The 13,559-nt window shown below is 44.5% G+C and overlaps 1 protein-coding gene across 7 annotated transcripts in view; it reads right to left on the bottom strand.

Annotated features, from left to right (window-relative positions):
* Positions 1-13,559, bottom strand: part of ADAM22 (ADAM metallopeptidase domain 22) — a 278,694-nt gene that overhangs the window by 50,114 nt on the left and 215,021 nt on the right. For all 7 annotated transcript variants that reach the window (XM_088478610.1, XM_088478609.1, XM_088478614.1 and 4 more), the window contains exons 15-19: positions 8,250-8,349; positions 7,330-7,401; positions 2,925-3,017; positions 1,155-1,235; positions 612-662 (exon numbers count right to left, since the gene is read on the bottom strand). In XM_088478610.1, the coding sequence (XP_088334736.1) occupies positions 612-662; positions 1,155-1,235; positions 2,925-3,017; positions 7,330-7,401; positions 8,250-8,349 (397 nt within the window). The remainder of the gene's footprint in view (positions 1-611; positions 663-1,154; positions 1,236-2,924; positions 3,018-7,329; positions 7,402-8,249; positions 8,350-13,559) is intronic.

Here is a 13,559-nt window from a genome sequence, read left to right as displayed (position 1 = left end):
TCTTCTTATTATCTAACTGTTAATGGAAGATTGGCTATGGATAGCTGTTCTGACTTCAGGGAACTGTAGGGAGTAGATTTACGAAGCTGCCGCATTGACAAGCAGCTGCTTCTTGGTGGGTGTGACCTCAAAGTTTAAAGCGGCACTAATAATTAGTCCAAAACACGCCGGGCTTTGCACTTAAAATCAGTGCCGCTTTACATTTTGCGGTCAAACCCGCCAATAAGCGGTGGCTTGTGAAAGCAGCTGCTTCGTAAATATACCCCGTCATTTGTAAAATTCATCCTCTTCCTCCACCGTACTCACTGCAGTCTCATTGTGAGCTGTACGGAAGAAAAGCTTCATTATGTTCAAGAAACGTAAAAATACTGTAAACAACAAAAACAAGATATCGTCTCTTTAAACATTAAATGTCTCCACATCTATCAGCTTAGTGTGACATAAAACGACACACAACTGAGCATCCTTTTCTCTAATGCGACAGCCACCAGTAACATGGCGCTCAGCAGGCGCAAGCAGTATAAGGGTGAGCGGACACTGTGACACCCAGTAATATTACTAATGCACTTTGTATATAACCAGGAATGACATATACATCTGAGAGTACGTACCTGTTTGTCTTCACATTGATATCCATCCAGCTTATGTATATTTGGAGGACACTAAAAAATAAAGGCATCATACATATTTAGTATAAAACGCTGCCTTTTAGGTGAACAGGTTAACACGGGCTTCATCATGAACTGTATATACGTATTATTGTATTTCATGTGTTGACAAATACAAACTTGGGTTAGAAATTTATTAAGATCCAGAATAGGATTTGATACTATAAACATTTTTGGAACCTCAAGAGTTAAAACTCAGGCTCCTGTGACATTATTGCAGATATGTCCTACGGAAGATTTTCAACTCTGTTAATCAGCAAATACTACGTAACCACTAAACTGGCGACGCCGCATATGATGCCAGTGAAGGCTCTTCTAGCTACTGTGGCAAGGTCACATGCTGTATATATGGCATTTTGGAGCGCATGCATCGGGGATCAAAGTGTGAGGAGGGGATCTCTGCAAGTGCACAGATCAGCTCCCGCTGAAAGTCATACATACATATCGTGCATAAAACACCACTTAAGCAAATTAATGTCATATTACCTGGCTGGAATTTCCAGTACACATTTCTGGGATATCACAGTCATTCACTGCTTCCCGACACAGCATTTCTTTAGGATTAAACTTCAAGAGAATATATATAAGACAAAGTTACTAAGAAAGATAACACAACAAAACTGTTCACATATAAGGGATGAGATGAAATCACAAAGCAGATGGGTCAGGGCACTAAAGTGCCAAAAGTCATGGGATAGACGCCTAGTAATGTGTAGGACCCCCTCTAGCCTGGCAAAGTGCAGCAACTCGCCGTGGCATCGAATCCACAAGTAGACAGAAGCCCTCTGGAGAGATGATGACCCATGCCGTCTGTATAGCTTCCCACAGCTCCACGATATTCGTAGGTGCAGGATCTTGGGTACGAATCGACCTCTGCACCACGTGGATTGGGTTCATGTCGGGCTTGATTTTCTTCATGTCGGGCGAACGTGGTGGCCACACCATTCATAAGAACTCTCCAGAATGCTCCTCGAACCAATTCTGCACAACTTAGGACCAATAACACAGTACATTATCCTGCTGGAATATTCCATCATTGTGGTTGGTACATGAAGTCCATGAAGGGCTGCAAATGGTCATCAAGCAATGCAACGTACTGGTTACTGGTCAATGACGTGTTCAGGAGGACCAGCGGACCCAACCCATGCCACATAAACACACCCCACACCATTATGGAACCACCACCAGCCTACATGGTGCCTTACTGACAACTGGGGTCCATAGCCTCATGGGGTCTGTGCCACACCCAAACCCAACTATTATCCCGAAACAACTGAAACTGTGACTCATCGGACCACGGCACATGTTGCCAGTCCTCCAGGGTCCAATTAGTGACGTCACAAGCCAAGGTGAGGCGCTGTGCCTGGTGTTAACAGGGGTCCTCTGCTCCCATATCCAATGAAAGCTAAAGAGCGCTGCACTGACCTGCTGGTTATACGTCTAGTACCTCCTGCATTGAATGTAGATGTGATTTGAGCCAGTGTTACTTGTCTGTTACCACGGACAATTGTGGATAGATGCCGCTGGTCGCGATCATTAAGCACCCGTGGTCGGCCACTGCGCTGTCAATGGTGGGTGGTAATTCCTTCCATGAGGTATTCCTGGTACACATGACACCATAGATCGAGGAGTGTTGAATGTCCCATTCGTCAGACACCCACTATCATGCCCCGTTCAAACTCCGATAATTCACTTCGCCTTGCCTTGAGCAGCCTAGCCGGTGTTCAAACTGACTCACGAGATGTCAGATTATTGCTGATGCAGGTCTGGGCATTTCCACGATGTCACAGTGTGGTGACATCACCTACCATTATCTCTACATACTGCTATCCCATGACTTTTGTTACTTCAGTATATATCCAAATAGATTGGATTACTATTTTAGAAACATTACTGTGTGTATAGAATATGAACTATAACAATAATTGCAAAGCGCCATGGCTGACCGTATGACCGATCCTGATTGAACAAATGTCTTAAGGAATAAAAAACATTTTATAACAGTTACTCAACATTACTCTCACTGATACCCTCTCTAGAGATCTGCTGAACTTGATCCAAAGACCGTCTGATAGATACATATTGATATACTGTGCAGAACATCTCATATTTGTATCACAGGAATTGCCCCAAACCTGGATTTAGGTTGACCTCCCTGAATGTGTCTCCTACAAGTAATTCTTTATGAAACTGGTAATCCTGCCGGTTCCCTTTACATGAACCACAGTAGATTGTACTTAGTATATTTGGTTTTACCTTGCAATCTGAACAACACAAGCCGTCACTGCATTGCGAGCCCTCCGTTAACATGCATTTCTTGCAGCAGTCCCCGCCCTCCGCTGCACACTCCTGCGGAACACAAGAACAATTCTGTTACAACAGATCACAATCTAAAACTGTCATTTTAGGATTTTGTCAGAGATGCTTTAAATCCCAGCATCATATTTTCAGCAAGTGCTTCCACACATAAGGGTGTACAGTATGTACTGAGCCATGGAGAGAGATAAGGTACCAACCAATCAGCTCCTGTCACTTTACACACCGTGTTTAAACAATGACAGGAGCTGATTGGTTGGTACGTTATCTCTCTCCAAGGCTTAGTACATAGACCCCAATGAAACTATTGAATCCCTACAGCGCTGGGTTTATAGGAGGAACCATAAGAGTCTAAGATATAGAAGATGGCTGTGTTTCTTAATAATATAAGGTGATGAAAATGCATATAGGTAACTATGAATTGAAGAATAAAGCTAGTAAATCATTGATATCACTTGACCATTTGTAAAAGAAAGTACACTCTCCTTCCAAATGAAGCAAAGGCACCTGCCATCAAGGCTGCCATAGTGCATAGCAACTTTATATAAAAAGTGACTCGAGGCTCAAAACCTTCGATTGTATAATGAACATGACAGAAGTTTGGGATACATATGACATATATGTAAAATGTTTAAGCTACTATGACCCCTTTGGTGCAATATACGGTTTAATTTGCCTATGCCAAAAGCTATACACTACTGGTCAAAAGTTTCAGAACCTCCCCATTTTTCCACTCTTTATTGAAATCTATAGTTTGATATGTCAGTCCAATAGACAATTGGAGATAAAAACATGAATCATAGAATCATTTTTGTTTAACCAAATATACATTTTTACTCATCAAAGTAGCCACCTTTCCCAGCTATAAGCACTGAACAGACTCCTGGCAACTTTCTACCATGGAAATCACATATTGTTCAGGAAGATCTTCCCTACTGTGAAAGTTCTCATAAGTAGGTTGCTTTGCCCGCCATCCCTGTGCTGACCATTCCATGACTTACAGCCTTCCGTCTTCTTCTTTACCTTGAAGGTAGTTGTGACATAGCCGTGTGCTATGTTTGGGTCATTTTCTTGCTGTAGGATGAACCCTTGAACAACTCGGCCAGAGATCGTATTGCATGGCACCGTAAAATACTGTGGAAGACCTTTGGGTTTAGGGTGCCAGTCACTCTGCAAGTTGCTGTCTTAGGAGCCAGCATAAGAGTCCCACATGGAATGTTTTGCTATTACAAGAATTGGCGTTTTTTGATTCATAGCTCCATAAGGCCTTACTGGTGGTGCTACATTGCCCAGAGAGGCCTCTTTCTCATTGCTGGAGATCAGCTGTAAGCTCTTACCCATTACTTCTTCCTTGAATAAAGGGTTTTTTTCACGTTAACTCTGAAAATTTTTTACTAAATTGTTTTTCTTTTTCACCTCTAATAGTTTATCTTTGTACCATTTCAGGACATTGGACTTGAACTGCTTATATTTCAATAATGACTTTTGAATGGGGTTCAATAATCACTAAAAATGGGGTTGTTCTCAAACGACCGATAGTGCATATTGGTATGAGCCACGTTTTGAGATTTTTCAGAAGGAGTCACTGTGCCAGCCATAGGACGTCGCTAGTGTCTATGGTGCAGGCGATGGTGCGCCATTGGTGGAGTGTTTACAACCTCTGGCGGATTTGCACTGTCCATGAGCACTGGAAGTGGGTGTCGCAGAGCTTGCACAGTCTGTCGCACGCTGGTACACAAGGGGAAGGCTGGAACTAGCATTTGCATATTATCGCAGCTTCGAACCTGAAATAAATCGCAGCAGCACGTGCACTAGCGTCAACCTATGAATCAGACGCCGAGTCACATAAATGTGATCCAAAAGGTCCTAAATGATCTGGAAATAACTAAACATGGAACCCAAGGAGAAGTTGTGACACAAGCGTTACTTAGTAGGGAATGGAAATTTGTTTTCCTTATACAGTTGCACCGAATGACATTAAATGTAAATATAATTTTTTTTGACCTTCCGCTGAATTTCATTAGAATCATTTATGGCCAAAATTAAAACTATCTATTTCATCAAAGCAGCATTGAATAATGTAAAAGACTAGGGGGTCTATTTACTAAGCAGTGTTAGGAGACAGAGTGAAAAGTGATAAGGTGCCAGCCAATCAGCTCCTAACTGCCATCTCACAGGCTGAAAAATGACAGTTAGGAGCTGATTGGCTGGCACCTTATCACTTTTCACTCTGTCTCCTGACATTGCTTAGTAAATAGACCTCTTGATGATCTTGGGATACACATGATATCAAAGTGATCATAATACTGATGAATAACTCTATTTTACGTTATACAGATGTCTCCTCACTTGTCTTTGCTGCAATTGCACCAAACAGCCCTTCTGGGCGCACTTGGTCCCGAGAGACTCTGCTAGCGCCGGGCGTCTCATTTGAATCTTTTCTTGTAAAAAATGAATATGATATGTGACACTTGTATATCTGTGTGCGACTGAGGGCCTGATTCAGAGCCGGACGCTATTTGCGGACGCTCGTTCAGAAAAAGGGGCTGGCTATTTAATTTGAGCGCTCGCTCTTTGCGGTCTGTTGACGCCTCTATGTCTGAGCGAGCGTCCAAAACATGCGCTCGCTATTTTGTAAAGACGCCCCTTGGCCGCTCGCATCATACGTCATCTCCGCTATTTATTTGATTAATCGAGTACATCGAAAGGCGTATGAACTGCTCGCTATTCTTGTGGTAGCATTTTCCTACCGCAATCATGCGAGCAGTTCAGGCTAAAAGACAACCAAGTGACGTGGTCGATGACGCTGCTTTGTTAACTATGCACACCCTTAAAACGCCCGTTTTGACCGTTTGGCACGCCTGCGTTCGGATCTCCACTCCCCGTTTTCAAGCACCTTCCCCTGTTACCACCCACAAACACCTCATTCTGTCACTCAAATTAGCAGGCAGTCGCTATTTTGCGAGCACACGATTTCCGACCGCACTGACTGGTTGGCGCATGCGCATTACAACCCATACGCATGCGCAGATGTGCGAACATCGCTCGGAGCGAACGAGCGGCCGCTTACGAGCGACTCTGAATCAGGCCCTGAGTCTCTAAATCAGAATGCGAAGTGCAACAATGCAGCGGCCGCAGCTTTTTTCCACACCAAGTTCCGTTTACAGACTCAGTCACACACAGATATACAATGTGTCATATATCAAATTAATCAGCACAGTCTCTTGGTGGGCCCGAGTCGCACAGCATTGCAACTTAAGATGCATTTTCGGCAAATAAAGTCGCCCGACGCCAGCAGAGTTGCACCGGACCCGTCGGCTCACTTACGCCGTGCTGGGTGGTGTATTGAGGCTAGATGAGCAAAGACAAAGCTGTATATTATTATGGGAAACACGAACAGGTCCTCCATCACTGTGATATGCTGCAACAGAAAATCCATTAGTTTTGCTAGTTTTTAAAGAATTGTCTCCTTAAAAAGGACTGTTACAAAATAAAACACACACACACAAAGATAAGAATGTAACTAACATTGAAGTAACAGATATATAGATATTAGGACATAAATCCCCAATAACACAATGATTTTACTCTATCATAATATATATATACACTGTATTTTCCAGTCAGTCAGGTTTGTATTCTTTATGTAATATGCGATTTATGCACAATTTTTATGATAATCAAAGATTTTATTAATCATTTTATATTCGGTGTTAAGGAATACTATAATGGATTGGGGGCTTGATTCAGAAGTGCACTGCTGAATGCAGATTCCCGATTAAAGGGAATCTGCGCGTGTGCAGGACCCATTCTGCGAGTTTGCAGAATGGGTCATGCTCAATCGCATGCAAGCCCTGACAGGCAGAGGCATTTAAAAGGCGGTGCGGGGGCGGCCGGCATTCCCGGAAACGGGGCATGTCCGCCCTGTTTCCGGGAGTGGCCAGCCCAGAGACTGCATGGACGTACGCAGTCTTCTAGGCTCGCAAGCCGGCCAGCCTGAGTAAGCTGAGGTTTACTCAGCTGTCCGACCACCCGGTACCGTTCACAACGCGACCATCGATGGTCGTGAAGGTCACGATAGTGATCCCAGCCTGCGACCTCCGTCGCAGTGCTGGGATCACAAATGCAGCAGGGGGTGTCATACACCTCCTGCTGCATTTGCATTATTGCAAGGAACGCAATGGCAAAGCTGCCTGCGTGCATACATCATATATCTATAGCCTGCGTGCAGCTTTGCAATGGCGATCCTTGCTGAATCAGGCCCCGAGTCATTTCAAATTAAGCCCTGTCCATAAGTATTTATCCACTGTATCCATTGAGTACAATGCGCTGCTTATTTAAGTACCGCAATAGTGCCGCAATCACATTCTTCGCCAGCTTCAACAAAGCCATTGCCGCACTCAGGGGGATCCAAAAGCTGTAGGAATAAAACACAACCAATACAAGTAAGATGGATCATATCAGCCAGAGAACTATGTGGAAATACACTATGCAAAAAAATGGGGAATACTGTAGTATTAGTAAGGGTCTCATTTACAGGAGCAAATTCGGGTAATAGGTGACAATTTGCATCTGGACAAATTATGTTGCCAAGCAACGAGTGCAACTACAATTCTTTGTTTACATACAGGGAAAATACTGGCTGCCTCTGCATGCAGCATACAAATACTGGGCAGCTTACTTTTTACACTGTGATTTAGAGCTGATACAGTAATGTGTTCCCCTCCCATTTCAAAATCTGTCTACACATTACAGTGTAATCCTATGTAGTGTGCCTAAAATGGCTGCCTCTCCTGGATTCTTTGTGGGTAGGTTAATTAATCAACCCGTGTGATGGCTCATTGTAAAAGGGTTAACCTGGGTCCAGAGAGCCGGAAATCCAACCCGGGTTGGTCAGAGAAGGACCCGTGTCACAGGGCAGTGTGAACGGGTAACCCGGATTGTCCGGCCCAGGTCCTGTTCACTGCATAGTAGAGTCGCATTCGCGGCGCCTGAAGATGATGTCATCTCAAAGCGCTGGCAAAAGGTAAGCCCCAGCAATATCCCAGGTCTACCTGCGGTGTAAACTGGGTTCAAGCCGCAGTGACGCGGCTTGTAACCCATGTTCAGTGTCCCAGGCTGGACCAGGGATCTAGGTGTAAAAGAGGTAAGGGAAAGTTTGTATCGTCATCACCCGGCAATACTTTGTATCTGTGAAAGCCCTTCTTTATCCGGATGGGCAGAAGCCGTATATCTGGTCACCAAACCAAACAGGGGTAAACATACCTTGGAGGGCATATTGAACAGGCAGGCTCCACCGCCGCTGTTCAGGAATTCATGGTACTCCTCGATATCACAGGTGGAAAACTTGCTTGGGAGATAGTAGCTGTAAAACAGGACACGTGTATAGTAAGCGAACAGCGTTATTAGAGCGCATCCTACGAACATTTTGTGTGTTTAGGTTGGGCACTTTATACAGCATATGCAAATTATATGAGATACAAATACATTTGCTTCTTGGGATTAGTCCTTTTTAAGATAGATAAAAATAAAATGTTGGTTCAATATGAAAATAATACAAAATATTAACGCAAGTTTTTATTTGGTTTGGAATACATGATGCGCCGTACGTGAGTCGCCGCTAGGCAGGGAGCGCGCCACGCTGTGAAAAGGCAGAGAGCCACTGCATCACATGGGGGTCTATTTACTAAGCAGTGTTAAGAGAGAGAGCGAAAAGTGAAAAGAAGGTGATAAGGTGCCAGCCAATCAGCTCCCAACTGTCATTTTTCAAACACAACCTGTGAGATGACATTTGGGAGCTGATTGGCTGGCACCTTATCACTTTCTTTTCACTTTTCACTCTCTCCTAACACTGCTTAGTAAATAGACCCCATGGTCGGCTACTGGGCAATGAACATGCTGACGAGAACATAACCACCTGCTCCCCTTAATCCAGCTCTGCCCCCCACACATGCCCTCCTGCCCAGTCCACTTCTGTTTGTAATCCCGTAATAACCGTGATTTAATGTTTATAATCCAGGACCAAAATGCTGTTAGAGAAAGCTTCATAAATTTAATTAAAATAAACTGAAGTAATGCAATGGGGAGTATACAATAAATATGCTTTAAATGTATATAAAATGAATTAGGTGTAATTATCCTTGCTTTTCAAAGAAACTCATTTACCCAGGACCCTGAGTCACATAAAAATGAGTCACGTGGCTTCAGTATCAACAGGCACGTGACACGTCACAAAGCTGGGAAACCACTAGCCTAAATTCTAATTTATTAAAATACAGGAACGACTCAAGTATCTATTAGCAAAGTGGATGAAGACGTTCTGTTCTGGTAACAATATGCTGTAACATTAATGTTCTGAGACATGTTCTGAAATTACGCTGAGAACATCTAAAAGGTTACTTCACCAGAAAAGAAAATTTACAAACAAATTAAATTAATATTTGCTCATTTTCCGTAGCATTTAGCAGCTGATGATCAGTTTAGCTATTGTTCCTCAGCCCTTTCATCTTTTATGAAATTAACTCCACTGATTTATTCCTTACGGTTGATGCGCAACATGGATTCAAAGACTTAATGGGATCAATCTGAGATGTGGCTCTTATGAGAAAGATCACACACACTAAAAGCAACACACTGCTTTGAAAACTAAAGTGAAACAGAGGACTCCATTAGACATCAATACACGGGGTCTGACTGATTGGCAAAACAAAGGTTACAGGTAGAACATAATTGGTCAAGATTTGGAAAAGAGTTAAAGTATTTGCTGTGTGGCAATTATGAGGAACTGACTCAGGGCCTGATTCAGAGCCGCTCGCTCTGAATCAGGGACGGGCTTTTTTTTTTGTGGACCGGCCTCTTGGCCGCTCGCATAGCTGTGGGTGACCACCCACAGCTATAGCGAGCGGCCATGATGATGGTCGCGATGGTCAAGACCATCGCGACCATCGGGCTTGCGACGAGACCCTTGTAGTAGGGTCTCGTTCATTGCAAGCCCCAGAGAGCTTTCGGCTCTAACAGAGCCGGAAGCTCTCCACTGACATCACTTGTGATGTCAGTGGGGCCACCCCCAAATGGCAGGCGTTCTCATGGAAACGCCTCCGTTTGGGCAGCCACCCCCCCCCAGCCCACCAAATGGGGCGAGCTGTCACTCAACATCGACAGCTCTCCCCGTTTGGTGCGAGACCCGGAGCGACGGATTGCCCGTCGTTAGCCGGGTCTCACGCATGCACACGACGGAGCCGGCTCCGTAGTGCGCATGCGATGTGGGCCATCATCGACCCGGTTGCGAGCGCTCAGCGCTTGCGACCGGGTCTGAATCAGGCGCTCAATTCATTTTCAAGGCTAAATCCTGAGAAACACTGCTGACACTCAGTGGAGGATAAGTTTAGTACCATTGCAAGCAATGTGAAAGAAAGAGTAGAGTGCTAGTTTCACTTCTTTTATTTCTTTTTTTAATTTGTATTTTAAGGATAAAAAGTTAAAGTTTTAGGTCTCATTTTTGCGGCATGGGGGATTATTGCGTGTTAACTACCGTTAAACTACTGGTGTGCTGCCAGTAGTATGAGGCTATCGTAGGGATCACGGCTCCCTATGACAACTGCTCCTGTCCGCTCATATCTAAATGCAGCTAAAGGTGAAATGCGTTGGTATTACTGCATGCACTGTGTTTTTGTGTAGGGCAGATAAAATCGTTATGAAAGTTTATTAGCGCTTAGTAATCATACATTTTCTCGGCAAAAAAACATCACCAGCACAGTTATATCTCCCAACAATCCCAATTTTGGAAGGATTATCTCGATTTTTATACATTCATATGAGCATGGACTGTTGGAAAAGGAATAAAACCTCTTTTTTTTTTATTAAACTCTTTGTTATAAATATAATCTAAAAAAATAAAATAATGTACAACAACATTATATTGGCAAACACACCGATGGCAACAGCATTCTGCCTACTTCCCTAGCTACCTAGGCTGGGGCATGATACCACGGTCATCATCAAGCCCCCACTGCGCGATGCAGCCATTCCCGGCATTGTGCCGCAAGGGAATCGGTCATAATGACACAAATTGCGTCAGCATGCCCCCACGCACTTGTCTCACGGATTTCCCGCCGAGGTCTTCAGGAGGGGAGAGCTACAGAGTAGGCAAGAATGGATTCAATTTAGTGAAGGACTTTTACAGGGTGGAAAAAATTAGAGCAACTCTTATTTGAAAATGTCCACCTCAGGCAAATAAAGAGCCTGATCAGATATGTACGTACACCCAATGGTCGTAATGCCCCCTGATTGACAGGCTGCGGCCATTTGGGGGCAGGGAGGGGGCGGAGGAGGGTTGCGTTCCAGGAAACGGGGGCATGTCGCCCTCGTTTCCTGGGAGTGCCGAGGCCTGGGGCTGCATTGTAGGATGCAGATTTACTGGCCTGGCAAGCGGCCAGGCTAAGTAAGCGTTCATTTACAGCGCCTGGCCAAAGCAGTAACGGACGGACGCTACACTTGGATCGCAGATGCATTCAGGCGGTGTCAATTTCCTGCTGCATTCGCATATTGGTTGGATGGTACTGCACAGCCGCTTCCTTCTGACCGTGCAAACGTCCCAAAGAGCGCACCAACAGCACTCCTTTATTATGGATTCTGTAATTGTCCCCATCGTAGAGCTATGCTCAACTCTCTGTGGGTTTGTGTACTCTGTAGTAAATCTACTAAATCTGCATGGTGCTGGCAGTAAGAACATCACTTGTCCAGCCTACTGCCACTTTAAGAAAACCCCTTAATTCATCTAAACCTCTCCACGGCTCACCAGAATCACCCAGAATATGTAAAGCGCACACCATTGATTTGTTACAGTGGCTTCTGTGTGCACTCCTAACGTAGCATGAGTTTTGGTAGGTGCCTTCAGAAGATGGCTAAAGGACACATTTACATTGGCTGCAACTTCAACACATTCCTATGTTAGAAATAGGACTGCTTCCCAAATGTTAGTTCATTTTCCCCTCTGGAATCCAATACATTTTAGAGGTTGAAAAATGTTTAATCTGTTTCAATACATAGCGGATCCTGGATCCACAAGAAGAACGCACTTACACTCATGTCACTCCTCCCCATGGCCTTCATTCATGCACTGATCTTTTTCTCCTTAATAGGTTGGCCATGAGCAGAATCAGGGATGCTCGGGTCTCCCCCCGTGTCGTGGTCAGACGATGCAGCAGTCTCGGTTGAGCTTGTTGGCGTGTCAGTGCATCCCTATTTCTGATACCTGAGACAATATGTCCCTCGTTGCCCCTCAGTCTCTTTCTCTCCTGAACCTCATTACCCCTCAATGTCTGATACAGAGGTGAACACAGTGCCAAAGCTTGCGCAGTTAAGTAATTATTTGCTACTGTACATTCACGAAAAGTCCTGAAAACCCCAGAGGCACATGTATTCCCCTGAGTGTCCGCGGAGTCTGCTGTTGCATATGGAGGCGCTGGCAGTTGAACCGGTGAGGCAAAACCATGGGCGCTCCTGGGGTGTTGTTCTGAAGTGAACGCAAAAAAGGCCATCTTATGGGAGTGTCATGAGTGTGTCAGTGAACGCAGATCCACAGCAATAGAGGCCACGTTCATCTGGATTTCAGAAGGAGCCACTGTACCAGTCATAGGGCTGGTGCAAGTGTCAACGGTGGCGTGTTCAGAAGCACCAGCGAAGTTACACTGTCTACGGACATTGAAAGTGGGCGGCTCAAGGCCTGCTCAGTCTGGCGCATGGTAGCGCACAAGAGCAAAGCTGAAACTAGCATTTGCATATTACCGCCACTGCAACTCCACAAAAAAGTCGCAACCACAGCTGTAACTGCATCAACCTCTGAATATAGCCCTCAGTCTTTTTTTCGCGCCTGCCCCTCAATCTCTTTCTCTCCTGTCCCTTGTTGCCTGCCCGTCTATACTCTCCTGTCATTGTTTGGGTGGGTGTACGTCTGTCCTAAAGTGTGCCTGTCATTAAATGATGAAAAGGCAATATTTGTAACGTTAAGATCAACCTGATGGAGACTGAATATTCCTCCCAACCGTCAACCCTACTATCGGAGAACTTTAAATTTTAATGACAAAAACACTGTGTTAAAGATTTGTGGACTTTCCTGGCGAGGCAACATGAACAACTGACCGCACTGCCAAGACTGACGTATGAGTTTCCAGTAGAAGTTCCTACAAAAATTCTTGCGGCACAGATTTTCATAACTCACATGGGCAAGTCGGCGTTTTGGTGTAACAATGAAAATCCCTTATGTCTGTGAAGGATGAAGAACTTGGCGTACAAAATCTATTGTTTACTTAACACACAAACCCAGCACATGTTTGTGTCTCTCCCCTCATTGCTCCAAAATTGGGTTTACATCCGAGCATCCAGTATCCATTTTGTCTTTGCTATGGGTCTATTCCAGCAGTAGATACGATGAATCAAAAATAAATTCTAATGTAGCTTGTTCTCCAAGGGTCTGGTATTCCCCAAAACTCTCTTTGATATCAAATGACCCCTCTGTCTTGGGCGCCCATGGACAGATTAATATAATGCCCCTCCACCTCTCTCATCTGGCATCTA

Source organism: Taudactylus pleione, unplaced genomic scaffold (genome assembly GCF_031769625.1).
Source record: "Taudactylus pleione unplaced genomic scaffold, aTauple2 ptg000216l, whole genome shotgun sequence".
Classification (NCBI taxonomy): Eukaryota; Metazoa; Chordata; class Amphibia; order Anura; family Myobatrachidae; genus Taudactylus; species Taudactylus pleione.
The sequence above is the reverse complement of the archived record's forward strand: the minus strand, read 5'-3'. Positions and strand labels throughout refer to the sequence as shown.